The 26,980-nt window shown below is 38.6% G+C and overlaps 1 protein-coding gene across 2 annotated transcripts in view; it reads right to left on the bottom strand.

The window, feature by feature from the left end:
• LOC113532696 (mannosyl-oligosaccharide 1,2-alpha-mannosidase IA) overlaps window positions 1-26,980 on the bottom strand; it is a 212,842-nt gene that overhangs the window by 8,000 nt on the left and 177,862 nt on the right. For both annotated transcript variants that reach the window (XM_026924220.3, XM_026924218.3), the window contains exons 5-9: window positions 9,001-9,095; window positions 5,229-5,352; window positions 4,562-4,655; window positions 2,931-3,046; window positions 1,078-1,297 (exon numbers count right to left, since the gene is read on the bottom strand). In XM_026924220.3, the coding sequence (XP_026780021.2) occupies window positions 1,078-1,297; window positions 2,931-3,046; window positions 4,562-4,655; window positions 5,229-5,352; window positions 9,001-9,095 (649 nt within the window). The remainder of the gene's footprint in view (window positions 1-1,077; window positions 1,298-2,930; window positions 3,047-4,561; window positions 4,656-5,228; window positions 5,353-9,000; window positions 9,096-26,980) is intronic.

Genomic DNA, 26,980 nt, shown 5'->3' with positions numbered 1-26,980 from the left:
GGTGGATCTTAGTTTGAGCTTCACTTTCCCATGATTCCCTCTGGCCCGGGTAGGAAAAAGCTTCGAGTTTGATCCAGCCTGAGATTCATCTCTAAAAAAATCAACACAGCTTGTTTAAAAGTTTTGAAAGAACGTCAGAGAAAGTGGCTAACAGTTTCTTCTAATTTAAAGCACTGAACAAATTTGATTTGATGTGAGACAGCATTTCTTTTTGGCCTGATGGAAAAATAATATGTTAGAAGAACTGTTTTTCAGCAGCGAGTTATGAGTTTCTGCTATGCACTGTTAATTTCAAATCGCAGGAAGGTTTGGCAAATGAGCTGGAGCACAATACAGACGTTATGCTTCCTGTTTTAGCATCCAGTGGAAGTTTAAAGCAATATTTTGATCAGTTATAAGTTTTTTTGTTGTTGTTTTACTTCAGTGGAGCTCTGGTTGTAGGGAATATTTAACTTATTTAACATATTCTAGTTTAGCAATATGAGTCTCATTAACTGGCTGGCGTTTGTTATTAGCCATGATGGCTAATACAGACTTGATTTAATCTTTAGGCTAGTTAGGCTAATGTAAAATAAATTAAAAACCAAGAGCCCTAATCAGTTTAGTTTAAAATAACCAACACAATCTAGAAGGTTTGTAAGATTTTACATACGCATGTTACAAAGTTACAAATGGTTGAGGTTAAAGTTAGCACTGTTAGCAACTGCCCGAGGAATAGCTTTTTCTTTCTTTTTCATCTTTTCTCATCTTCACTCTTTGAAATGGCTACAAATTTGCAAGAAATCATGTATGAATGATGATTCAGTTACACAGAAGCCTTGTAGCTTTTCATGTATGCTACTTTTCCCTCAGGATTTCCTCAAGATTTTATTCTGCAGCTAGCATGCTAAAAATGCTGACTAATTCTTGCTAGCTAGCCATATTTGATCTAGTACCAAAAATACCAAAAATGATCTAGTATTAATACATCGTACACAGTAAATGTGTCGAGTTTTAGGTAGGGTATTTGGTCAGGAAAAAATGAAGGGTGGTCATGTCACTCTGGGAAGGTGTCTTTCCCTGTTCTTCCATACTCACCTGAGCGACTGTAAGACTCATGGCATGTGTTTGTGATCTCGGCTGCCAGGTCTAGGTAGTGTTGCCTCTTCTCTGGAGTGCCATCGTCTGCCCCGATGCCCACCATCCCGCCGGCGAAACAAGCCAGATGCCCCATCTTATGGTCGAGAATTCCACCTCTCCATTCAGCCACATATGTAAGACCTCCTGCAGATTTCTGCACCAAGTTGGCCTCTATTGCCTGGTCCAAAACAGAGGATATAATAAAGATTAGGAGTTGAAAGTTATGATATATACACAGTATGACAACTCTATCATGCAATATTTAATCAATGAAATGACTTGATATTTATTTAAAAAAAATTAAGATGAAGCTTTTAACCTTCAGCAGTCATTTACAACAACATAGAAACAGTTTTCTATGATTCCTTTTAAAAATCTTGTTTTACAGGACCACACTACACCCGGGATTATTTTTTATGATGCACTAGTATAGCTTTAACCCTATATTTAACATCCATTTTCTGTACCATTTATCCTACACAGGCTTGCGGAGTAGCCTGGATCCTAAAAGTTTGTAGACACCTGACCATCATACCCTTATGTGCTTGCTGAACATCCCATTGGAGAATTAGTTCCTCTTTTGCTTTATAATAACCTCCACTCTTCTGGGAAGGCTTTCCACTAGATTTTGGAGCGTGGCTGTGGGGATTTGTCCATTCAGCCACAAGAGCATTGTGAGGTCAGGCATTGATGCTGGGTGAGGAGGTCTGGGGTGCAGATGGCGTTCCGGTTCATCCGAAAGGTGCTCATTGGGGTTGAGGTCAGTGCTCTGTGCAGGCCACTCAAGTTCTTCCACTCCAACCTTGGAACACCATGTCTCCATGGAGCTCGCTTTGTGCACAGGGGCATTGTCATGTTGGAACAGGTTTGGGCCCCTTAGTTCCAGTGAAGGGAAATTGGGAATACTGCTACAGCATACAAAGACGTCTCCAGCTTTGTGGCAACAGTTTGGGGAAGATGCACATATGGGTGTGATGGTCAGGTGTCCAAAAACCTTTGGCCATATGGGTTCTTCATTCACAGTTGTCCAGCGGACAAACAGGTTCTGTCAGCTTTTAATATAGCAGGCACCAGGTAGCCCATTTATAACAGCATATTAGTTCGCTTGAATGGATGCTAGACACAATTTCCAGAAGCAGGAGGATTGTACAAACAATGGCAAACCCGAGCAAAATATAATACAGTTCACTAGTATCTCTCTGCACATGCTAAATAGGAACAGTGTGCCCATGTTGCTCTGGGCGTCTATGATTTATGCATGGTATAACGGAAGGGTCTGCTCCCTGGCGGATTGAAGTCAAGCCTCATTGAGATTCCATTGGGCTTCCGTAGTGGGAAACTTATGAATCTGCTGATAACAATACGACTGAAAAGAAACAGAGTTCCATTTTCAAGCTATTTTCCTCCGGCGATCAATCTCTGAAGTCTCCCCATGTGTGCCGTATCTCTATTCAGCTTTTTATAAGAGGTGAAAACAAAAGATCAATAGTAAACGATCATCATTATCTTTTTTTCTTCTTTTTATCTTCTGCCTTGCTTCTCTTTTCACACTCTTTTTCCAGACACAGAGAGTTTTGATCTGGATCAGCCCTGACTTCCAGGAAACAAGACAAACAGGAAGTGTTTTTGTTCCCCAAACGTTAGAAGTCATGTCCACTTAAATGTCATTATATGAGTTTATTTTCATGCGCTCACATAGTGTTATTCTGGCTGGGCGAGGGACTGTGTATATTTCCCATCATGACTAGCAATTGTATATAAGTTTATGTGTATACATTTCACACATACTCCCGAAATACACTCTTCCATACCTCCAGAGCGTTGTAGTACATGCGCTTGGCCTCCTCATCTGTCTTGTCTGACATCAGGTATGATTTGATCAGGTACTCGTAGAAGCTGTCTCCCAGGCCTCCAAGAGAAACGTGATCTGAGAGAAGAGACCAGAGAAAATCAAAAGCCATTTCCATGCCAGAACCTATAAATCACTGCTTGATGTTAGAAATGATTTTATTTTGCTTGAAAAATCAAATCAAAATCTTGATCTAATTATGTGCTTGTAGCACACCACATTTTTATGTTTTACAGATAATACTAGCACAGTGTATAAGTCTTTTATTTAACAGCCTTACACTCCAAGTGTCTTTACTAAAGCAATAAAGGCATCATTTAGAGTCCCTTTAGGATCTGAGGAAAGGTTCCACAAAGATTTAACTTTCCTTATGTAATTGCTGTTCATTTAGTTTGGTCTGTGGCAATAAGAGTGATTAAATTGTAATAAAATGTAAGAAACTCAAAAAAAAACTTTTGACTGGCTCTGTACATGTATAAAGTATATGTATAGTGTTAGCTTTGAGGAGTGAGAAGCCACGCCTCTCTCACTGGCAAAGACAAGCGCAGAGGCCACGCCTCTCTCACTGGCAATGACAAGCCCAGAGGCCACACCTCTCTCACTGGCGATGACAAGCCCAGAGGCCACACCTCTCTCACTGGCAATGACAAGCCCAGAGGCCACACCTCTCTCACTGGCGATGACAAGCCCAGAGGCCACACCTCTCTCACTGGCAAAGACAAGCCCAGAGGCCACACCTCTCTCACTGGCAAAGACAAGCCCAGAGGCCACACCTCTCTCACTGGCGATGACAAGCCCAGAGGCCACACCTCTCTCACTGGCGATGACAAGCCCACAGACCACACTTCTTTCACTGGGACTGAGGCACACAGGCCACGCCTCATTCACTTGGGACTGAGGCAGAGAGGCCACGCCTTCTTCACTGGTACTGAGGCACACAGGCCATGCCTCCATCACCAGGACTAAAGCATAAAGATCAGGTTCACTGCATTCCCTGTTCACATTTCACATCTATTATTGTAAAGTTTTAAAGGACAATTAGGGACATACTATATATTATCTCACACACTCACACCTCTCCTTATCTCTCAGGTCTCCATTAACCATTCATCTACAGTTACAATTACCCATCGCTAATTTTCTGTCGTGTAGATTACGTGCACCGGCTCGCACTTCAGAACGCATCCGAATCTGAAAGATTCAATTTCCACGGCTAATGGAATGTATTGTCATTTTAATAATCCTCGGTATAATGCCGCCGTCCAACGCTTCAGTCTGATAGAGAAACGGGAAGAGCTGAGCGGAAGAATAAGTGTGGCTATAAATCTCAACGAGAACGTTTCATGAAAAATATCTATGTGCTCCAAGAGCAGCAACAATTACATACAGCAGACAGGAAATAAACAAACAAGTAAACAAACAAATATAAGAAAATATATATCATTTTAAAAGAACATTAATGAAATACTAGTCATATTCCATATTAATTCATGCATATCTATCTATCTATCTATCTATCTATACACACATGATCCTACATTAACAGTCTTGTTTGTTGAACATTTTTTGATCATGATCTCAGCTCTCACTCACGTTGGACCCAGTTCCCGCTGACAGGGCTCAGGAAATTGGGATACAGGCCCTGTGGCTTCTCGATCCTGTCCAGCAGCTTTCGGATGTTCATCACCTGAAACAATGAATAACAGTAGTCTCGGTGTCAGTGTGTGGAACTGTATTAGACACCAAGCCTTCCCAATACAATAGCAATAGCAATCTGTGAGAGCAGGGAAAATACTCCATTGTTCAGTGCATTTTTCCATGCCAAGTGTATAATCATCCTCTAGCCTTACATAACTGTCACTGAGATATATACAGACGGGTGACAAATTAAAGGAAAACCCAACATAAAGTGCCTTAGTAAGGCATTACCACGAAGTGATAGGTTGTTAATTGGGTTGAGATTTGGTCAGTTTGAAGGCCATAGCATATGGTTTATATCATTTTCATCCTCATCAAACCATTCAAGTGACTCCTCGTGCCCTGTGATTGGGGGTGGAGCCATCATGGAAGAGACCACGCCCATCAAGATAGAAATTATCGGTTAAAGGTGATCACTCAGAAGACCTTTTTAGACACTATAGTCTAAGTGCACAAGTGGAACCAAACCATTTTAGTAAAATAAATAAATGCCACCTACTTGTTTTTCCTTTAATTTGTCAGCTGTTTTTTTTATCTGTCTACTATGGGTACTGCACCAAACCTTCTCTGTGAAAATGGGGTTTCCAGATAGTTCCGTTAGGTGCATGAACTCCAGGTGCAACGTCCCAAATTCAGCCAGGATGCTGCTCCCGGCTGACGCCCATCCCCAGTTCCAACTGGTGCCACTGTAACAGAGGGCAAAGCAGCAGTGTGAGTACCATCGCCCACACCGTGTGGCACAGCAACCAGAAACCATGGCAACCAGCCCACCATGTGAGCAGGTACAGAGCGGCATGGATGGTTGGAGTCATGGCAACAAGACACAAAGAAAACACTCACTGTGGTAAAATGGCAAAACAGAGACAAAGATGTAGGAAATGTGTCAGAGCTCGGCACTGGAACTCTGTGAATAGACAAGATAACTCTTGCATAGAATTAATAAACCGCTCCCACTTGCTTGTGTGTTAATAGCACAGACATTAGTGCTTATTACATTATTTGGGATGCCAAATATTTGCAAATCAAGTCTGTTGGAACAGCAATCATTGTCAAGCCTGTCAATGGTCTGTGTGCATGTGTGTGTTTACAGAGGCAGACTTTTCCTTTTTATACAAAAAGAGCTAACAGGATTCATTTAGCTTTGCTTTTGGCCATGAAATTTCAAACACCTAGACCAGAAGTGACCAAAATTTTCATAGGAGGCCAGATTAGACCTCATCGAAATACCTGAGGGCCGGTCATGCACAGTCATAAATATGTCTACCACAGTATATTGGAGATGAAATTAAATAATACATGGTTGCAAATCCACTTCAATTAAGGAATCTTTCAATCTCTTCTTCTCACTGTTAACTTTGGGCTTTTTGTCTGTAGCCATGACTAACTATCATTCTGTAAATTAATTTGCAGGTGTACTCAGGGGAAAAAAAGGATCTTGCGTTTTAGCTAACTGTGTTAACACAGTCTGCTGCCATCATCAGGTGAAATGAAAAAGTGCAACGTGTTGGCCGAATGACCATCATCTATCATACGTTCTATGAGACAAGCCACAGGCCAGTGAACATCTGTCCACAGGCCGCATTTGGCCCTGGGGCTGGACTTTGGACACCTCTGGCCTAGACAGTCTCATAAGGCATGCACAGTCTTTTGAGTGCAATCCCGGCTTTCTTTTTCCGAGCAAGCCGGTTTCTGTGGTGTTGTTTGTGCCTGCAGGAATCACACTGAGAGAGTGTGTAATTCACGCAATTGCTGCTTCTAGTTCTCATTGTGAGAGCAGCCCATGGCTCGCTTTCCTTCTGAAAGGAAAATCGATAGCAGTGATGTCTGGGGAGGAGGAGAGGGCCAGGAGAAAACTTTTGTCTCAAAGAATCGATCCAAGATATCAGTGGGAAAGAAAAAAAAACAAAAGCAACATAGACGGTGGGAAGAAATCCCGTCAGGTACCTTAATAACTACCGCTGCTTTCCTCAAATAAACTAGGTTTTTATGTATTGGTATTGACTTGACATATTACACGAGTGACATTTCATTTGAAACGACTTTCAAAACATAAAAAGAGGGAATTATTTATTAAGGACTGAATGAGGTAAACAGGAATCAAAGCTGTGTGAACTGTATAACTACGCGAGGTCGGACCAACTGGCTTTCATTTCACAGAGAGAAAAAAAGAAAGTTGCTGGAAGAAAAAAAAAGAAGTCATCCCCAGGGACATGAGGAAAAAAAAATTACCGTTCAAATTACCTACTGTTTTTCTGACCAACTCATCTGGTCATCTGATCATTTTAGTCCCATGGATAGATATTTCGGTCATTTTGCAGACAGACACTGCCTCGTTCTTTGGGAAATTTCTTTTTGACCAATTCTACACACCATATTTAGTCGTCTTGTGAATGTGTCTATTATTAAACACTTCCCAAACGGCAAAAGTAGAAGAGTGTGATCTTGTAGGCGGATCAAAGGGGCTATTACGATATATGTTATATTCACCTATGCTACAATATCATGCAATCATTTTATAGAAAATAAATAAATGATTGGTTGTATTGCAGTCAACTCCTTTATCATCTAATATTACATTACATGAATATATAACATCCTATACTGTTTTATATTCAACCCATGGATATAAAACAACACAACCTGTGTGGCACAACAGAAATAAATAAGCATTGAATATTGTGGTATTCATAAACATTTCTGCTAATATCAGTGTCAAAATCCTGTCTTGCTGCTCTAATCTCAGCTCTCAGTCACACACTTCCATAGGAAACGATCGCTCTCCTGTTGCATTGTCGTAGGGCATGCAGAGGAGAAAAGGAGATGAGAGAGATGCTAAACTGGGCCTCCATTATAAATGCTCTCTACATCATTACCCACGCAGGTCAGAACGGCCCTAGCATCTCCAGGTCTGGAAAAATCAATGCCTTATAGAGTGAAGAAGGGCACAGGCACCCAGTGACATTCTCTCTACAAAGAACAAGCTGGCATTCTTCCAGCTGTTGGTTTCTCATATATCACTCTCTCTATCCATCAGTCACTCTGTTCTGAGACAGAGGCATGACTAGACAATAAATGCTGAGGAAATATAAATACTTTTATATTAGAGTACATAACTACTGTGATGATAACATTGGAATGAAAAAAAAAATACAAAACCTACTGGATATTTTTATTATTTTCCAAGTGTGGTTTGGAGAAAAGGTAATTTTTAATGACTTTGCCATGATTTCTATGATCGTTGGAACTGGCTGAGGGTGGAGCTAAATCATGGAATTGACAAAAACTAAACACATCCATACAGCAGGTCACTTTATGTTACTAAGTTATCTTTGAATTTATACGATTATTATTGACCAAGTAACACTTTAATGTGCTTTCACACCTATTAGTCCTTTCACTGAGTCCACCTGATTTGGACTGATTTCACACTGGAAATAATTTAAAGCCATTACAAAATGGCTGAGGGACGTATAGGACTGAAAATGATCTCATAAAACTCGTTTATTCATAGGTCAGATATATGGACCAAAGGAAAGTGAACAAAAATTTGCCATAGAAATCATAAAAATCATCTGAGCACAAAGATCACAGAGCTGGTACATACATATACATTATATATATAAATAACACCTTAAAATTATTTTGTGTAACATATCCAGCATTATTTTCTCTTTTTCGTTCATTGGTCAAAATATCCAGACATGGCATTTCTGCAGCACTACAGCTCTGTCCTTTGGCTCAGCTCACATCTACGAAAAAAAAAAGCTGTAATCCAAAATACACAACATGATGTGATCACTTTGTCATACGTACTTACGAGGACTTTGATCTGACTATAATCATGGCAAGAATCGATTTAAGTGAGAGTTCTAAAAAAAACTTTAATGTATCAGCCAAAACACGCACGTTAACTGAAGACTGCTTCTTTCGTTTGTAGCCTCCAATTTAGCATCATGCAAACTGCACACTGCATCATAATGCATCAATACAGCTGAAACCTATCATCAAGTCAAAGTCAGCTTTGTCATCATTATGCATTTTGCACAATGAAATGAGGTAGTGAGCCCTTCTGTGCTACAAACTCTTAATTTAAAAAGACATTTGCATAAGTGAAGAGAAGAGTAAACAAAAGCAAAACATACAAACATATTAATTATCATATTAATCCATTGGTTGTTTCTAACCAGTGGATTGTTAATCACATATCGAGATATGCATCATGTTGTCTCCGAAGGACAGATATACACCCTTAAGTATTATAAATTTATAGAAAGGTGAGTATTCTGACACATCCTGAAAGGAAAAGCTGCTGTTCGGCTCAGCATGACACGTACCTGCCCAGGTTAATGACTCCTCGCGGGATGCCAGTCGGCGTGCTGAATGCCGGCAGCAGTTTCTCACCGAGCTCCAGCACCTTCTGCTTAAACACCTTAGAGACACAAGAGACAGAAACAAGCTGTTATATACACTCACCCTTAACCTCCGTGTTTTGCTCACTACTTAGCTGTGGATGTTTCATTGCCCCAAGTCATATTTTTACAATTCATACCAATACAACTACTTTAAAGGTGCAGTATGTAATGTTTAAAGGTGACCACTAAGAATATATATTGTTATGATTTTTGAATTGAATTTCATGAATTATATGAAATACTTTCATGCAATGGATCTGGCCAGTTTCTTGATTATAGGCTTCTGTTTACACGTTTCTGACCCAGAAATAATCCCCACCCCAGCCATACCAAATCAGCTCTTAAAAGGCAACTCACAAGGCATACATAGTGACCTTGAATACTCATATCATTTCATAGATACCTTTGATAAACTGTAATTCTGAATAGTTGATCAATAGATCTAGTCAGTTTCTTGATTTTAGGCTTTACATTTTTATGGCCCAGAAATAAACTCCGCTGCAGCCACTTTTCCTTAAAAGGCAGTTCATGAGACATACATGGAAATGGAATTGGCTGGTGGAATAGGAAGGCATGTCAGGTTTTCATTCCAATTGTAATTTGCCTCACAGGCAGGAGAGGACTGTAAACTTTACAAACCACCACTTTAAAATACCCAGTTTATCTTGTCATTTTTAGCATTAGCATAAAAATCTTTAAATAGGTCCTTTTGAGTCACTTGAGTCAGAACTGTAAATAAGAGACAGAGGCAATGTGAACATTGAAAACCATTTTATTAAAAAAAAAAAAGAGCATAAGGGTTAATTCCTTTCTGCTCATAAAATTGCACACCATTAGCAGTGCGGACAGAGCTGCACTTCCAGGCCTGTGCACTTAATGACTGCCTGTTACTCTATACAAATAAAGCTAATTACGTGGGTCATAAACCCTGAGCTGGTATCGCGACATTAACGCTCGGATGAGATTAAGAGCTGTGGTGATGATGTCACACGCAGCCGTTTGATTAAACCCTCGCTAATATCCGCAGCCTAATCAGAGCAACACTAGCAGATCACAGAAATGAGGAAGCGCGAGGCCTCAAAGGTGTAATAGCTTGATAAAATCCTGTACGACTCTGTGTCATGGTTTTACATCTATACAACTCCATATTTAAATAAAGTGTCGAGTGAATGATATTTCATATTTAAAATGGTGTTTATCCATGAAAAATATTCCTCAGCATGACTCCCAGAAAGAGGCAGAGAGAGAGAAAAATGAGGTAATGACTCTGTAAGATTGGAAAATTCGCAGGCTACGCCATGAAATAAATCAGGAAATAAATACTACTGCTATTTGTGGCCAAAGAAAACTAAGCTTCAGGCTCCCTAATGAAAATTTCACAGTGATCACATGATGACGTTTGGTAGAAAACCTTGCAGAGGGTGTTATATGTTGCCTATGGTATTGTAAAAGCAGAAGTTTGCGAGTGCTTCAGTTTACTGCTGAATTTACTAGCCTGGAATAAAACAACGTCTAGAATATCCATCAAATAAACCCACACGTACTTACTAACACAAACAGGTGTTGTCTAGCATGCCTGTGCTCATTAAACCACTGAACCATGACGAAGTCCTCTTCAAAGTCAGATTACTCGTAAAGCTCTGCCGATTATCCATAAAGATTAGCAAGCTGCATTTCTGCCACATTATTCGGAGGCTAGTTACAGTTAGCTACACTCAGTCGACTACCCCCACACACTTTATCGCTAAAACACAATGAATTAGTCAAAACAAAAAGGTTGAACTCCACACGCTCTCCTTCACAGACCACTTCCTACAAATACCAAGTCTCAGCAGGGATATACGGTACAGAGGAGCGCCTGCTTTTAGGAATATTACTATGAATAAAACTTAGTAGAGCCATTTATCATCTTGGCATTAGGGTTTAAATATGGTTGCTGACTTTATCCAGAATAGCATTGACCGTGGTATGGTTTTTGGTGCCAGATGGGCCGGTTGAGTATTTGATCTCCCGCTCGAGAGTTTCTAGGGTTTACACAGAACGGTGTGAAAAACAAAACAAAAAATCCAATGAGCAGCAGTTCTGGGGTGGAAACTATCTTGCTGATGAGAGAGGTCAGAGGAGAATGGGCAGACTGGTTCGAACTGACAGGAAGCCTACACTTCCTCAAATAACCACTCTTTACAAACGTGGTGAGAATCTCATCACACTGTGGGAGGCTACAACAGCAGAAGACCACCTCAGGTTCCACTCCAGTCAGTGAAGAACAGGAGTCTGACATTTGACTGGGAACAGGTTTACCAAAACTGGACAGTTGAAGATTGGAAAAAGACCAGGTGACGTTCATTAGGTGATTTAGCTCGAAAGCCTGATGTGCTTACAGTACTTTAGCCCCAAATGATAATTTGGACCAAGAGACCAAGGGTAATTGTCAACATGATACTACCACCACCATGCTTCACTGTGGGAATGGTTTTGTCAGAGTAATGAGCGGTGTTGCTTTTATTGCAGAAGTGCTGTGATTTGTCCCAAGGCCAAAAAATTTAATTTTGGTTTCATCAAATCAGAGGACATTTTTTAAAAATGGAATTTCATGTGGTTTACTTTTTTACATTTTTCTATTTGTAAATAATTTTGGAAACTACACAGATCCTTCTCACCAACACTTTAGTATTACTGGCTATTTTGTGTAGATTCATGGCATATAATGGCAATTAATTTCAGGTCCATTCCATTCCTTTCAGTTCCAGGTTGTAACAATACAAAATGTGGAAACATTCAAAGGGGAGAGGGGGAATACTTATGCAAGGCACTGTATCACCATGAATGCTTAATGTATTTACAGTAATATACCCAGATATTATAGTTATTCAACAGAGAAGTTGCACTTTCTGTACAAAAAAGAAAGAAAATACTTTTTTGTACTTGTCTCGATGTGAACTACATGTGGCTTATGGATATTTAAGATGCTAACAATATAAAGAAGATGCTAATATGGTTGAAATGGAATTCAACAGTGCTCGCATTTTGGCGTTAACACTTTAAACCAACATATGTTCCCTGTCTTTATCCAGATGTGGCACCTTGAATTGGTAACTGTTTTGACCTAATTAGCATGAAAGCTTGATGTGTTTTAGCACCTGAAAATTATGCCAAGGGCAACATGTAATTATCATTCTGAATTGCTTTGACAAATTTAGCATGAAGATGAAAACAGTCCAAAATAGAGGTCTTTTTTAATGATGCTAGCATGTCTTTGATGTTGTAATGTTGTGTATGTTTTTCCAGATGTAAGATGATTCCAGAGAAATAAGTAGTCCCAGTTAGCATCTTGGCATCAATGTTTATTTCAGTGTTTCAGTTTACAGCAAACATATGTTGCCTGTCTTTAACCAGAATTCGGAGTGGCAGCTTGAGTTGGTATTTTGACCTAATTAGCATGAACGCTTGCTATGATGGAGAATCTGCAAAGTTAAAAACAAAAAAAGGTCTTTTAGATGCCAAAATAAGAAAAAAAGAAGAAATCTTTTTTCTGGTGCTAGCAATGTACTGTATGTATCATGCCCTAATAGTTGTGTTTATGTCAATCTTTTAAGATGCTAACAGTGAACTCAGTCAAACCAGTTAGCATCTTAGCATGATAGCTGAGCGTGATTCAGCATGGAGTCAACTTATCCCTGTTTTCATACCCAGAATCCTGTGCTTGAGTGGCAGCCTTGACCTGATTTTGTTTCTGAAAACGAAAAAGAAAAACTGTGGCTTTATATCCTCCTAGCAGTTTGCCTCGTTCATGTTTTAACACTTATTAGCATTTTTTTTTTTTTTTTTTTGCTTTGAGCATATCTTATGAATGTTTAAGATATTAATGTGACTAGCAGTGAAGTCTGCTGTATTTACCCAGAATTCTGTGCATCAAGGCCAGCTTGGTTACTGGTTACGGTTTTATCCTTATTAGCATTATATGTTCTGAGGTGTTTTTAGCCTCCAGAAATGAAATCTGTTAAAGAATAATAACACCAGTAATGTGTCAGTCATCAGTTTGCTCTAATTAGCATGAAATCCTGATGTGTTTACAGGGGTTTTTATCACACAGGAACCCAACAATGATAATTTCTAATAAATATGTAAACATGTCTTCTTCTGATGCTGGAAATTTGTCAGAAGGTTTTCCCAGAATCCTGTGCACTGCTTTGACTTAATTAGCATGTGAGCTTAATGTCTTTATATAATTATATATAAGAAAATGTCTTTTTATTATGCTACCAAAGTATGCTTTCGGCATTTTTTTCTACCCAAAATCCTCTGCATGAATGTAAAATCTGACCTAATTATCATCAGTTTGGCCTAATTAGTATGAAAGCTAGATGTATTTACAGTTCTTTTTTTTATCGCTCAGAAATTATACCAACTAAAATGTAGGCATAATGATTTATACGAAATGAAGCGAGACTTCAAAGTGGAGGCTGATAAACTTGTGAGTTTGTGCACTTAGTGGTTCCATTGTGGTTTAGCACTTTAAACAGCAAGTGTGTCATCAGTTAGTGCACATGCTACAACGGAAGGACTCAATCACACAGACAGCCATGTTGGGAGCACACGAAGTGGATTGATCCGTCATGACAGAATGCAGCTCTCACAATTCACTTTCAATTTAGATTCTCCGGATGACGCACAACCCCGGAAAAAACCCCAGCAGATTTTCGTTTCCGCACTCCACGCTGAGGCTCACAAAAAATTAATGAAGCTTAAATGAACACCTACAGTGTAGACAGCTTGAAATACATATTGAATGTGAATGTCTTCTTTCCAAAATCTTTGGCATACTGAAAAATGGAGAGATCTTTGTATAATACAGCAATAGATACATCCAATCAGGATGACTGGAGGAATCTCAAATCACAAACTGTGCCTAGTGGCAATAAATGTAACTAAAATGGAGAAACATATTTTCATTTTTGTAGTGAATAAGCCTTAACCCTAATTATTATAGAAAGGAAGAGAGATGTTTATTTTAGAATTTTGGAAGGAGTCTCCAGTGTCAGTGCTTTGAAACAGTCAGAGGTAAAACTGCAATTTTTAAGTTTCCCAACATGGAAGGACTCCAAGCTTCGTGGTTCCTTGGTAACATGACAAGCTGTGCTTTTTTATCTTTCTAACTTCATATAGAGATAAAAACAGAGGCTGGCGGGGAAACAACTGTTTATAGCTGTGATAATATAATTAATAACAGGAACTAACATGTTTTGCGGATGTTCCACAATATTAACCATAACTATAAACTGATAAAAGGTATGATGTGGTGTTCTTTAATGAATAAAATTAAACTACGCATATGCAAGATGGCCGCCACACACGTATCCTGTGGTCTTTTCCCACATCGCTTCTGCGTGTCGTCAGAAATTAATATGACACATCTGGCGATACCAACATAAATAGTGGAAGCAGTGTCGCACTATGTGCAGTGTCGCACTATGACTAAACAAAGTACTGTTGTGTCTCAAATTGCATACTTATGTACTATTCTAGATCGTTACTGAGTACCATCACTAACCAGTTTTCCTATTACAGGTAGTGTTTGAATTTTTAAAACCTCTTAAACCTACTAAAAAGTCTGTTTTCACTATCAGTCTTCTGGATTTTCTATATTAGTAAAAATCTTTGCATGTATGGTGAGGGTTTTTGATTTGAGACACAGATCATGACAACAATCACGCTGACGGCAGAAAGTTTTAAGAAACGGAGCTCATCAGTCTTTCGCATCGCTGTGCATGAAATTGCTAAACATAACAGTTTGACTTGGAAACCGGATGGATTGAGATGTTTTGGCTCTTATGTGCCATCTAGTGGACGCCGCTTTTAAATCTCCAGATTTTCATAGCGTAGCAGCTGTGTGCGTGCATGAAGTATATTTCACCTTAAAACACTTAAGGATGAGCAGTTATAGGAAAATAAAAATCAACTGATGGTCACAGTAACTCAGGCCACATCACACCACTCCATTGTTGATTATTTTCCTATAACTTTGTCTAATTTTATTCCTCGCTTAATTGATTAAATATCTCTTTTCCCAGTCAATCTTTGCTATATGTTTAATATAATCATTCAACTTTTGTATCCTACAAAGTTTTTACTAGCACATCCTCTTAAGGTCAGTGACTCTCTACTTTTAGTTTTTGACATGGATGACACTTTGAAAATGTTGATGTTATGATGCCAAAGGAAAGTCTTGACACGTTCTCCAAAGGGCCTAACATTAATAATTTCTATCAAAATTCCGTCTTTCTCTTCCAGACATGTCCCCCAGGTGAAGCGAACTCTCCTGGTTCTTATCTGGATCTCGGTGCCTTAACAAGAGGTGGCAGCTGGTCTTGCGCAGAAAAGAGGCTCCAGTGAGCTGTCAGCTTCAACAATTCAACCCTGGTGTTTTAATACAGCTAGAGAGGAAGGATCTTGTCATTGTGACCCTTACTTAAACTATGTCAGATCATGAGTGCTGATTCATCTTAGTGTACCACAGCTGGGACTGAGGTTGAGGATAAATGGACAGCTGAGGTTGAGGATAAATGGACAGCTGACACATCTACGTGAATGGTGGTGGTATGTACAACAACCAGTGAATGAGGCAGAAGAGATCTGGGAAGCCTTTTGTGTTGAATTCGTTCTCCAAAATGTTCATATCTGAACAAGTTTATCTGTTAAAACAGATCTCCCAAACTTTTTTTTTGCATAGGAGCTCCACATTTTAAGAGTGGACTTCTCTGGTACGAGTTAACACTCAGTAATGTGTCAAATACGCCCAATAAAATATGCCCAATAAAAACAGCAAATAAAGCAAGCAACATATAATTATAGAATGATTGACAGATACGCAGGTGTTTTGAACTCTCCAATATTAACAGGTGCCTCTGGAAGCCCCACCCCCTTTCCTCTCATCTCACATTAGTACGTATTAGTGAGTTTCCAGCTTGAAAAATGCACTGACGCGGGACCCTCGCTTTCTGTCACTGTATATGGAGCATGTTTTGAGTTCATTAATGTGAAATTAAATCTCTCAATGTATGTTCGACTTAGCTAATATACATACATAGGCAGATATACAGTATACTTCTGTTAACATCCGTTAACTATATTTATTATGAATGCACTGAAATATTATCCACAGAATATTTTCATCTGAAAAGGGTCATTTTTGGGTCTCAAGAAAGAGAAAAACATTGAAAATTTTGAACACAAGAAAGATTAAACAGGCCCATGACAAAGTGTCAAAGCTAACACTTTACAAATCATTTTAATGGTAATGATATTTAGAAAGTGATTAAAAACAGTTTGCTCTCCTGCACCTGTCAGCAAAGCGGCGTTCAAACAGCAGCAGCAGATCAACAGTGAAAAAATATCAGCTGTGTGGAAATATTTCACGGCTTTACTTGAGTCATTAGACAAGCAATTTGTAAAAGGACTGACTTTACCTATCATAAAAGTGTTTTTTTTTTCTTTCATTATATATCTTGTTTTTTTTTTTACCTTATTTAGAACAGCTCCAAGAACTAGAAGCTGTAATTTCCCTTTACTTGATAGCTACATTAGCCTTGATGCTTCAGTGCAAAACTTCATAAGATAACCAAATAAATCTTAGCTGCTCGACTACATTTAAGCGAGGGAGAGAAGGGAAGAATCTGTGATGAAAAATGAAGAGAAAAATGGCCAGTTACAGTGAACGATACAAAGGCACAGATTTAGAAAGCGAGAGAAGCTATAATTACATGAAGCCTAATTTTCTCTGCCTGTGTTGTTTCTGTTCAAAGCCTCAGTCTTTATTAGCAGCTGATCCGTTTACAATCGACTTCACATCGCTTAGCTCTTGTAGTAGCGCTGCTGTATATATTGCTTTTTAAACAGCAAGCCAAAGAGGTTCAATTACACACTGCAATATCTCTAAGGCCCCTTCTACACCAGATATTAACATACAGCTCAGCATTACGCACATACAATGTTCACATCCTTGCATTTACACCTGCTATTAAAAGCGTACGCGTCTGGCCTCTGCACGGGTGGATGCCGGTTTCTGCTCACATTAAATGGAAGGCAATTACTGTAAAAGAGCAAAGTGCATACAGTATGCATTAAGTACTAGACAGAGGCGTAGATCACTGAGGGAGCATTCACTGTAAAAAATAACAGTCATCAGAAAGCTTGTGGAAAACGACTGTTGTTTGGGATTGTAAAGGTATAGGCCTATATATATTAGCTGCTAAGAAAGACAGCATTAAAACTGTAGCTAGCTAATGGAAAATATTTTGAGTTTGTTAATGTGAAATAAAATTCATTCGTGTATGTTGGACTTCGCTAATTAGACTTAGCATTTGACTGAAATTTTGACACCCTTCCCCTCCTTAGGTGTACATCCATCCATCTTCTGTACCAATTATCCTACACAGGGTTGCGGGGAGCCTAGAGCCTATCCCAGGGGACTCACGGCACAAGGCGAGGGTGCCAACCCATCGCAGGGCACAACCATACACACACACACCCATTCACACACTATGGACAATTTTAGAGATGACACCCAGCCTACACCGCATGTCTTTGGACTGGGGGAGGAAACCGGAGTACCCAGAGGAAACCCCAAACCACTAAGCCACTAAGCCACCAAGCCACCGTGTCCCCCTAAATAGGTGTACAATGAAGTATCAAATCTTTTGAAACACTTTACACATAATGTTAATGGTAATGATAATTGGATAAAGATTAAACCTGCTACTTTGTCATTACAAGCCAATCAAAAGCATTCCAGGGCTCTGTCATCAGAACTAGGCAGAAAACCTGCTTTATTCCATCCTAAAATGTAAACTTTCATAATGTCCGTTTGCAAATATGAAACCCTGATGATATGATATGATCAGCACATCAGAGCAGGATGAGCTTTCAGTTTCACAGACCTCTGAAGATCTTGCAAATACTGCAGCATAGTTTTATTTAACTAAGAGCTGATTTCACTAGCGTATCACAGCTTAGTGATACTTGTGCATGTTTGGAATCTGGCTTCACCTGAGACACAAAGCTATAAAGATGAGCAGCAACTAAACAGGACATCACTGTTTTTTATGGATGGAAGCACTTCTATATAAGAAAGTGTGATAGCACTCGGACTGAGGTGTGTTTATATTTATCGCTGAGGTGTTTCTCATTGTGTTGTGCTGCAGCTCTCCTGCTGCCTCTGTGTGTGTGAAAAAGACAATGTGCCTAACAGTTTCACACTTTGTTAGTTGCACATGATGCACCAGTCTCAGATGGTTATTTCTTTCCTCACCGTGATGCAATTACACATACTGCTTCTGTCTTACTTTGTTACATGAAGGGAAATAAGAGCACCATCTCTTTCCATTTCCGCTAATTATCACAGAGGCAAGAGATGTGCAATAATGTTGTCATCTCTTTCTGACGGCAATCTGATTTTTTTTTCTGGGACATGGGATGGGAGTGTTTTCTGGGAGCGGGTGGAACATTACTATGTGCAGAGCTGGCACTTCAGGAACATCATACCAATAATATGGTGTATTAGTATTAGCTAGTTTGCTCTGGTTTGGTGAATTGCATTCTGAATTCTGAGAAGGAGAGAGAATTTGATCATTTTGTCTTGTACTCCTTCCCAAAGCTTAAAGAACCTTGACAAAGATTAATACTAACCAACTCTAGACATCTGTAATAGGGTAGACAAAACCCAATATGACTCAGTGGCTCTGATGTCAAGTTCTCTATTGATGTCATGGGAGGCCAATCAGGATCATCCCATGGCAAAATCATGATCAAAAGCTAATCATAAGAGTCCCACAGCTACGCTCATCAACAGCCAGGAAAATGTACCCATTTGGTACGTTATCTCCAGCCAATCAAAAGCACTCAATGGCTATGTCTATAGTATTCTGACAAAAAAAGCCAAAGAGATGCAGAAATGGTTTCTTTAAAGGCTAAAGATCAGCCATTTGAGCAAGAACGTCTACGTTCCAGTTTATTAGCACACCAACAAAGCATGGAAGATCAAGTTCCATGAGGCCAGCAAGAGTCTCACAAAGCCAATCATGAAATGTGGCCCATGTTGTAATTAGCATGCACGGCTCCTGTAGCAGCAAGGCATCGCCTGAAAGTGATTTTCTTACTGATGGCTTCATCAGAGGCCAAGCAAAGGCCATTTATGCATAAACCACTGGCTTAAATCTTATTAAAACATAAAAAAGTAAAACCTTAAAATTTTAAAAATAAGCTTTAATAACTTCTCTGCCTTCAATTCAAGATTTGAAGCCTTTTGAATGGTGCCATTAGAGCTGCTGAAATATTGGCTTATGTAAGACAAGAGTCATATAAACAGGAAATGTGATGTAGGGTCTCACAGAGGGCAGGACATTTCTATTAGTGGCCTCAGGATGGATGGGCTGTGATTAATGTATGCACCTTTTCACATAAGCTTTTTAAAATTAGTCATTATCCAGCATGACAACAATAATTAACACACATACACCAGTAACTACAGGCTGCAAATATAACAGGGGAGACTGTAGTCCTGCATAAACATGCACAGGCATGAATGCAAATAAAATCAATGACTTCCTCTTTGTCCCAAAAGTGCATAGTCAGGTATCTTCAACAAGAGTGTTGGATACAACACTGGATCAATCACTACTGCATATGAAATCACTACTCTAATCCTGCTCAGTCGACTGAAAAAGTGAGAGAAAGACTTCACTGTAGGACAGGAAAAGAGGGGTAGGGTTGGGGAACACTGACTTTAACACTACATTCTCAACACACCACCATTCTCAGCATCAGCACTCTAATCCCAACACAAAACAATTCCCACCACCCAACACTACATTCCCCAAAATACAACCACTCACCAACACTACACTCCCAACACACCATCATTCTCACCAGCCTGCACTGAATAACATACAACCATTCCCACCACCCAACACTATATTCCCAACAAACCACCATTCTCACCAGCCTGCACTGAATAACATACAACCATTCCCACCACCCAACACTATATTCCCAACAAACCACCATTCTCATCAACACTGCATTCCTAACAAATAACAATTCTCACCAGCCAACACTACATTCCCCAAAATACAACCTCTCACCAACACTACACTCCCAACACACCACCATTCTCAGCATCAGCACTCTATTCCCAACACAAAACAAATCCCACCACCCAACACTATATTCCCAACAAACCACCATTCTCACCAACACTGCATTGCTAACACACAACAATTCTCACCAGCCAACACTACATTCCCCAAAATACAACCTCTCACCAACACTACACTCCCAACACACCACCATTCTCACCAACACTGCATTCGTAACACACAACAATTCTCACCAGCCAACACTACATTCCCCAAAATACAACCTCTCACCAACACTACATTCCCCAAAATACAACCTCTCACCAACACTACATTCCCGACACACCACCATTCTCAGCACCAGCACTCTATTCCCAACACAAAACAAATCCCACCACCCAACACTATATTCCCAACAAACCACCATTCTCACCAACACTGCATTCCTAACACATAACAATTCTCACCACTCAACACCACATTCCCCAAAATACAACCTCTCACCAACACTACTCTCCCAACACACCACCATTCTCATCAACACTGCATTCCTAACACATAATCACCCGACACTACATTCACCAACACAACTGTTTTCACCAACACCGTATTTCCAACACACCATCATTCTCACTAACACTACATTCGCAACACACCACCATTCTCACCAACACTACCTTCCCAACACACAACCATTTTCACCAACATCATATTCCCAACACACCAACTTCTTACTACTGAACACTACATTCTCAGCACACACCCATTCTCATCAACATTACATTCCCAATACACCACCATTCTCACCAGCACATTACATTACATTACCAATACACCATCATTCTTATCAACACTGCATTCCCAAAAGTGACTTTTTGGCAGTTGTGTGATTTGACATACTTTTAGTAGTTTGAGAGTTTATATGTGATTCAGCCCTGGAAATAAATGTGATTCACCTTGGAAAAAAGCACACTTGTCCAGCTCTTTACAATCTATCCTGAAAAACCTCCAGCTTGATGTTTGGCTGGCTAGAAAATTTAGCCCACTAGGTCTGACAAAATACTTGCAGCCCAAAGGAATAAAATACTGATAAGCAGGGACGCCAACTCCTAGAAAACTTTCCACACTGGGGCTGAGAATACCCAGGGGGTATAAGTAAACCAGGGAAGGGCAGAAAAGGCATGGAATTGTGTAACAAGCCTATGATAAAAAGACAGAGATAGAAACATAAGGAGAATGAAAGAGAGGGAGGAAGTCTGAGGATGAGGCTCTGAGGAACGTTTTATAGGAATGACTAAGAGAAGACTTATCTGGGAGCTTGAGGTTGCTCAATTTGGCACAGTGCAGCACTTTATTGGAGCTCGATCAGATTTGGCGTTAACACTGTTAACACTGTCACTGGAGAGAGTAACACAGTATCACTGCGTTCTTGCAGAACTGCTGAAGATGTACACAGTGCTGTTTCCAAATAATGTATACACCACGGTGCTGTTGAATTCTCAAATATATTTGGTCAGAAGGTGTTGAGATGTTAATTATCTATAATGGCACGACTCTGACAGTATTGGCGACTGTAATTCAAATGGGAGGTTTATATGAATGCACTTGTTCTAATACCTTATCATTTCTATAGTAACAACTCATTCACAGGGACTTGTATGACAAATGAGCTACATAATATAAACCTAATAATAAACAGATTTTTAAAAATGTGTTGTTATTTAACAGAGAAAAACATATAGTATAACTGTTATATGGTGAAGTTTTCTGTAAGGATGCAAGAAGAACTCCAGTGTCAGTGATTTATAACAATCAGTAGGTTTTCCACCATGTGAAAGTCTTCACCATGGGAAAGGATGGTGAGGGAACGACTTTATACGTAGCTACTATAACATAAGCGATAACAGGAACTAACTTGTCTCAAGGATGTTCCACAACATTAAATATACCTCTAAATAGTTAAAAGCATGACTTGTCATTTATTAATACAGTAAAAAAAAATATTTGTTGGCAGATGACTGAGGTATAAGAGGAATGAAACATTTCGGGATGTGCTGTTTATAGGAAAAGAATCCCTACATCCAATCATCATTAATTATTTTCCTATAACAGCATGTGTTTTATTCCTTACATAACCAAGAATATTTAATATTTGAATATATAATCTTTGGATAAAAAAATGACTAGACACATCTTTTCTTGTAAATTGAGGAACTCTCTCAACTCTGGAAAATAGGGCTCAGAAAACCATCTGATCATCATTTAATTCTTATTTAAAAACTCCAAAACCAGGCTAAGGTTAAGAACAGTAATTAACTCAAACACAAAGAAAGTGCCTAAATTCATTTTTTTGAGAAATAAGGGGACATACAGCTGAACTGATGTCTCAGATAAGCACTTCTAACGTCCTTGAATCTTCACTCTCTGAACTGAATGAGAAGAAAGTAAAGGTTTAATTATAATTATAAACTCAATTATACAGTTCTTATAAATATACAGAAGAGACAAGCACACATACAAAGGAATAAATTACACTATTATAATATAATGATGATTTTTTACATAATAAACGTCACAATGATCTTGTATCCATGATTCGTCCTTAAGAATATGTTCTGAAATTACTGTTACCACCCCAAAGTTAATTATTTTGCAATAAAACCATGTCATAAGAGTTTTATTCCTTTTATACTATCGCAATTTGCCAATGTGACTATTTTTATTAGATAAAGAATGACACATAAGAATGTACTTCTTATTAGTTTACAGTTACAGTTAAGAATGACCTAAAAACGACCTAAATAACATACAGTTACAGATGACACAGGTGATATTTTGCCTTCTGAAGGCTCAATAATGCAATCGACCAATAGGATCAATAACCACATCTATAATTTAAAAGGGTATTATTATGATGAATTATTACACAACAATTAAAACTATTGATCCTGTTTGCATTAAAGCAGCCCAGTTTAAATTACTGCTCGTAATTAACAATGCTAAAAAAGCAACATGTACTGTATTTATTTGGGTATTTATGTGTGGCTTGATTTCACTAAAAAACCCAGGTAAATCTAACAAAAATGCAATTTTTACTGCCTCTTATTACCTCTTGTTAACACTGCTAGTGTACACAAAACAGCCAGCAGGGATTTGGGGCTTTTACTGTTTCTAGTGATGATAACGCAATACAAAGATTAATTATACTGGGGATATTTAAATAACATTTATTTTCATTTATATTCTTGTTTAATCTAAAGATGGCCTCCAGAACACTGATAAGTAGTGAACAGGAAGCCTGCAGTCATTATGGTAGATGTGATAACTGCCACTTCACACTGGAATTATGAGTAAGAAGCCTAATTTTGGCCTTGGATTGGTTTCTGTAATTCTCTGGAGCTCCGCTGGTAGCCTGTTCTCATTCAGCTTTTATATTCACTTACTGCAAATTCGCTTATATTCAGAATACTGAGTCGTTGAAGGTTCAGGCCTTTCTGTTGTAAGAAGAGGCAGATTATCCCTGAATATATACAGTACAGTACAGCAGCCACAAAACGAAGCTCTAAACCAAAGCTCTAACTATGCAATGCTCAACCTTGATACATTATATTACTTTTTAATTCATTTGGATTTAATTGTGTTAGCAAAAACCCAGCATGCTCAGCAATATGTTAGTTATATACCAAGAAGACGAGGATGAAAATAAGATTTTGCTATTTAATCTGCATTCCTGTTTGTTCTTGTGTTCTTGCTTGACACTGTCACTGTTCAAGTTTAATATCAATGCTAAAGAATGCAAATACCAAGAACAGTTCAGATATAAAAATCCAGATGTGTTCTTGATGATACCCAAACATGAAGGAGAGTTTTGGTTGGTGATTAGCCAATGATAACAACTCAAATGTCTGGAATTACTGCAAGAACATGCCTTAAAAACAGATTAAAAATAATAATAATACAGAGCAAACTCAGAAATACAACCAAGTATTTGTTAATTTGCTAGAAGCAACATCTTTATGGAAGTTTTGTTTTGTCAGCAAGCTCAAGCTAGCGAAGTTAGCGAGCTAATTCTCTGGTAGCCTGTTCTCATTCAGCTTGCGCATATACTGCATAAATATGGCTAGATAGCTAGATAAGTTAGCTACCTATCTAGCCATATTTTCTCACAGCTCATTTAGAAGTCAAGTTAGATTTCTCTAGACCTCTTCAATATTTCACCAGCTTATGATTCATGGGTATTGAAGCATTTATGCCTCCAATGGCTCTGGCACTTGGCGAACTGATACTACTGCAGTATTCATCCCATCTCAACTTCTGAAGAAACAGATCAAAGTGGTGCCATTTCCATTTCTCTTTTTGAAAGAAATGTCCAAAGCTTATGATGAGCTAGGAAGGATCCAGTAGCCTTGATAGAAGAGCTCCAGACAAACAACAGAAGAAATACCTGCAGAAAACCAATTTGTCCAAACCACTCAATAATTACTCAATAACAGATGTGACACTGAAACGATAATGAAGCGTTTGGGGCATCAACATGTCTATCACATTGTCGTGATGACACCATTTTGTCATTTATATATATATATATATATATATATATATATACACATACACGCGCACACACATACAGAGGGATACAGAGAGATCCACAATGCTACAGTCAAACTTAGGTAATTTAAAGAAGCCAATAGAAGTAGCCAAGATCCTTGCTCAGGTAAATGTAGTGCAGTAATGCAGTATATGCGCCATAAAACACCATCTGGGATTCAGCTACAAAAAAAAATATATTGCTGGAAAAACATAGCCAGAAGTAACAAATGTCCATTTTTGTCTTTACAAATTTATTCGAGTAAAAAGCCCATAAACTATACAGCTAGCGAGCTTTATTTCAGCCTGTAGCCACACTGCAACAGCACATGATGAACTCTCACTGGCTATAAAAACTTTGTGAAAGTTCTGACTGTTACTGAGAACAGCGAGTGAAAATCTCACTACATTAATAAAAATTTATTTGGTCATATTCAGCCATAATGCAACTTTAGAACAATCTGGTGGATTGATACAGACATTTGCAGGTTATATGGACACACCCACTGCGAGAAAGCACACACAGGCCCTGATTTACTAGCATCCCAAATAAAAATTCATGTATGCAGTGTGATCATTTGTATGTGGGTGTGTTGCAGGTGTTTTACAAATAAGACTTGCTTAAATGAAGTCTTGCAAATTAGGGGACAGAAATAATATTTTGGTTATAATCTGGATAAGTGGGTTTGATTCTCAGAACGACTTCTGGAAGAGTGAAACTGACACTATAAGCAATATAGAAAATATAATTCTGATTAAAGATGATGTCAAATTGTTAAAAATATGATATAACACAACATAAAGCCCTTCACAGTATGATATTTTTTGTTTATATATGAATGACTCCTAATGCTGCTAGCATTGAAGGTGTGGAAAATATCTTTAAAATGAAACCAACACTAACACTAATGCAGTAACATTGTCATAATTACAAGAAATGTTCTCATTATTCTTACATAGTCTCACGTTTTTAGATACTGGGACATCATTTTGGGAAAATTGAATATAATAATGGTTGTATTTTGTCTTCAAAATGGGTTAAATTTGATACCTGCCCTTTGGTTGTGTTAATTTGCACACATAGGGCTGTATTCAGAGTTACGCACTGATTCTGAACCTGAACTTAAGCCTATTTTTTCTTGTGGAAATTAAGGTTTCGGGCTGTAAATACACTCAAGAAAACTATAAAATGGCATTTGAGACCAATATTAAATATGATACAACTAATTAATTAATAGTATCTTTCCTTTAAAGTCCAAAAGTTGTGGGTTTTTTGGAGACATCAGAAGACTTGAAGAGGGCTTGGTCAGCTTATCCTTCAACGCTTTCTTTATACAGCAACAAAACACTGGCACTCATTATTTTATTAATTTGACAAATCAAAATAGTGAATTAAAAGCCTCATTAAATAGCTTATATCAGGTAAATATTGACTTAACTTCCAAACCTAAGTTTGAATACAGCCCAGAATGGTCAAAGAGAGGATGTTCAGAGGGAAAGTGCTTAATGTTTGTGAGGGTGAGATCTTTAATGATAAGCTTTGTTTGGTAAAGCATTTAAGATGTTCACTCCTGACAGATACACGATGTTTTCGTACTTCTCTATAGAGCCACTCTGCAATGGTTTGAGCTTCATTATATCCAGAAAATCGATGAAGCAACAGGAAAACCGTTGCAGCCTCGGTCTCTGGCTGTGTACTAATAAGTGGACGTGCAGGCTGAGGTTAAAGGTCAGGTAGAAGAACAGTGGACTCCACTGTGCACTCAATGGGGCAATTGAGCACCATACTGCACTAAATAATGGCTGTGTATCTGTCATTGTGAAGCTGCACTGTCGGGGGGCAAAGAACCACTTCTGCCACCCAAAGTTTGATCTCTCATGGGTTACATTGTCCAGCTTATTGAGGATCTAAAAAGACATAGTAGTAGCCAAGAACATTTTCTCCTGTATAATGTGTATCAGTATACTTCGAATACTGATCCATTCTAACAATCTAGTAGCATGTATTAATGTAATAATCTGTTATAAAACCTAGCTTATCATGTGCATTCCTTCTTCAAAATAAGCTCCTTATATGCAGTCCAAATCAAACCCTGTTAACGTGAGCTTCATATGAACTACGCACAAGACAAGTACCGAAGCACTTCAGTACTATCGAATAGAAAAATCTCAAATATTCAGTG

The sequence above is a fragment of the Pangasianodon hypophthalmus genome, chromosome 22 (assembly GCF_027358585.1).
Source record: "Pangasianodon hypophthalmus isolate fPanHyp1 chromosome 22, fPanHyp1.pri, whole genome shotgun sequence".
NCBI lineage: Eukaryota > Metazoa > Chordata > Actinopteri > Siluriformes > Pangasiidae > Pangasianodon > Pangasianodon hypophthalmus.
Note: the sequence above shows the minus strand (reverse complement) of the source record. Positions and strands in the feature narration are given on the sequence as shown.